Source organism: Oncorhynchus masou, chromosome 10 (assembly GCF_036934945.1).
Source record: "Oncorhynchus masou masou isolate Uvic2021 chromosome 10, UVic_Omas_1.1, whole genome shotgun sequence".
Classification (NCBI taxonomy): Eukaryota; Metazoa; Chordata; class Actinopteri; order Salmoniformes; family Salmonidae; genus Oncorhynchus; species Oncorhynchus masou.
This window is the reverse complement of record NC_088221.1, coordinates 20,947,647-20,950,339: the sequence shown is the minus strand read 5'-3', so window position 1 is coordinate 20,950,339 and position 2,693 is coordinate 20,947,647. Positions and strand designations below refer to the sequence as shown.

Here is a 2,693-nt window from a genome sequence, read left to right as displayed (position 1 = left end):
AGGGCTTCGTCGAGGCGGAATAATCAAATCACATTCTACACAGTTACCTTTCCGATTTAATCATTGCAGGTTCTGAATCAGAAAAGTCATTTGGAACTAGTTGTGATTAGCTCCATGTTCCCTGTAAGGCTTTCAGTGTTGAAGGAAACATTTACCCAGCCTCATAGACATGACAGCTGTAGCTAATTCAATACAGAGCTATACAGTGTTGATGACTGAAGTCACTATTTTAGAAGCTGCTGTATAAAAGCATTCCTGGCAGAGCCATCTAGTGTTACAGTATTAACATGTAGTTACATGGACATTTACAGCAGTATTGGATGGTGTCACTTTAAATGGGAGGAAGGGCTTATTGTAATGGCTGGAACGAAATATGTTTGTTACCATTCCACTAATTCCATCCCAGCCATCACCATGATCCACTCTCCCCTCACTAGCTTCCTTTGATGTACAGTGTCATTTTGCAACATAAGTACATAGGCTATTGTTACATAGTACAACTGTATTGCCTATATGACTGTTAATCCTTGAAATCGTGCACGTCAATAGCACAGCACAACGCATGACAAGGTCGAGTATTCTTTCCTAACTTGAAGAACTGAGATATCAGTGGATATTACTGTATATCCAGCACACATACATATTGTTATGAAACCAACTATCCAGACTACCAATATGTCAATGTTCACCAATCCTCCAAACTTGTGAGCAATCATTCACTTATCAAACCTACTAGCACACTCAGTATTTGGCCAGGTTGCTGCTGCCCCCTAGGGTTGGGATGTGTATAGTGGAAGCACTGTCTTGCTGTGGCCGACTACACTTACCTACCTATTTAAAAAAAAAAATATCCTAAACTTTTAAATGTTAAAGTTGTGAGGGTGAAATAGTGAAATACCCATTATACCAGGTAGTGTTTTGAGTAAACACATCACAAAAACAAGAAAATTGTGCAAGAAATATACATTGGGAACATATTTTATTCAACTTTTTTTCATACATCTGAGCATGTTACATAGACATATTATCCATGATACGCCTCATGCTCATGAACCTCATGCCTCCCATGCCCATCTGACTGAAGCTCCTGTACTCTCCAGGCTTCATGTACATCTGTCTGCCTCTGTAGTGGGGCTGCTCGTACATCAGCCAGTGGCCCTCCATGACGTTGCAGGACTGGCAGTCTGACATACGGTAACGCTCCTGGATGGAGTCACAGTCGTCCATCATCTCGTGCATCTGACCTTCAAAGTTCTCCCTCTCGTAGATCTTCATCCTGAAGTTTCCTTTGTGCTGTTAGGAGGAAAGCAAAGGTTTCATTGGTCAGGGAAATGCTATATACATATCTATAATATGAGAGTACAACCATTAAAACCTGTTTTGCTTCACCCTACTGTAATATAACGGCTATTACAACAGCCATCGGGAAGCCAATAGCCATAGGCAGCGCCATCCATGGCTCTGGCCATAGGGCCTCTTTGGGGGCCAACAGGGCCTCTTGTGGAATGGGGAAATATTGCATTGTTCACATATGCTTTGTGAATTCTATATAAAGCATCATTGTTAGCTTCCACTGTGGAATAGTATCCACTCTTCTCTCCACCTACCATGGGGATCATGCGGCAGGACCGGATGCAGTCGTTCATTCCCATTCCCATGCGCTGGTAGTCAGGGTACTCGCCTCTCCTCATGAAGTACTGGTTTCCCATGTAGTTGTTACGATCGTAAACCATGAAGCAACCGCTGTCAACCCTGCAGGAGTGACACCTGCTCAGGAAGGAGGACATGTCAGCGCAGTCCTGGGTGGTCTCATAGGAACGGCCCTGGAAGTTCCTGTCCTCGTAGAAGGTGATCTGGGAGCACCAAAACATATTTACAATATTATGGCAACATAAATAAACATAAATCAAATATATGAATCCACAGATACGAGCTGCTTTATAACTAGCATTGCTACCTGCTCCCAAATGTTATATTATCATAGGTTGTGCAAAGTAACCAGCGAACAAATTAAAAAACTGTTTGTAGGAAACAACAACATTGTATGGATGTCGGAAAGAAGCCTCACGTTAAAAAAAGAAGGTAACTATCACTTTAAAATGGCAATTCACTTAACCAGCCATTATTCAGACATTGGTGAATTAAAACACAGTGTGGGATAAAACAGTAGCTTACTTTGCCCATCATGATTGCAGTTGTTCCTGAGAGCTGTGTTGCTGCTGCTACACTGATGTCCCGTCTGTTTTTGCCCTCACCTTTATACTTGACTAAACCCAAAGAGCCTGTGGCCTCCCATTGTGTAAAGCCCTGACCCAGCAACATATGGTATAGAGGCCTGTAGAGTGCTAGAAGACTTTAGAATAGATTTTTTTTCCATTGAGAAGTCAATGCAACTGAGCTTTTTGAGCTAGTACACAATGGTCTCTATGACGTGTTTCAAATCACACTCGGTAGTGTTCAGTGTACAGTCAACGTGCCCTATTGCTTTAGTTTGTTTGAATGTGATAGCCATGATCACATCATAAGTCTATATCAACTGCTGTTATTTTGGATTCATGTTTAGTGACCACGTATTCAGGTTTAATAATGTGTCAGGTACCAAGTAAAGTGTTATCCAGATTGTTATATTCTTTTGGGAGTCCAGTTTAGCAAATAGAGGCAATAAATAGTAAGCTGATTGATTGATTGAATTT

At 41.5% G+C, this 2,693-nt stretch overlaps 1 protein-coding gene across 1 annotated transcript; it reads right to left on the bottom strand.

The window, feature by feature from the left end:
• Positions 1-1,011: 1,011 nt before the first annotated feature.
• On the bottom strand, positions 1,012-2,187 carry LOC135546943 (gamma-crystallin M3-like). The gene is made up of 3 exons (XM_064975498.1): positions 2,176-2,187; positions 1,608-1,853; positions 1,012-1,293 (listed from the first exon to the last, which is right to left on the bottom strand). Exons 1-3 carry the CDS (start codon positions 2,185-2,187, stop codon positions 1,012-1,014), a joined length of 540 nt encoding a protein of 179 aa, XP_064831570.1.
• Between the last annotated feature and the right edge of the window lie 506 nt (positions 2,188-2,693).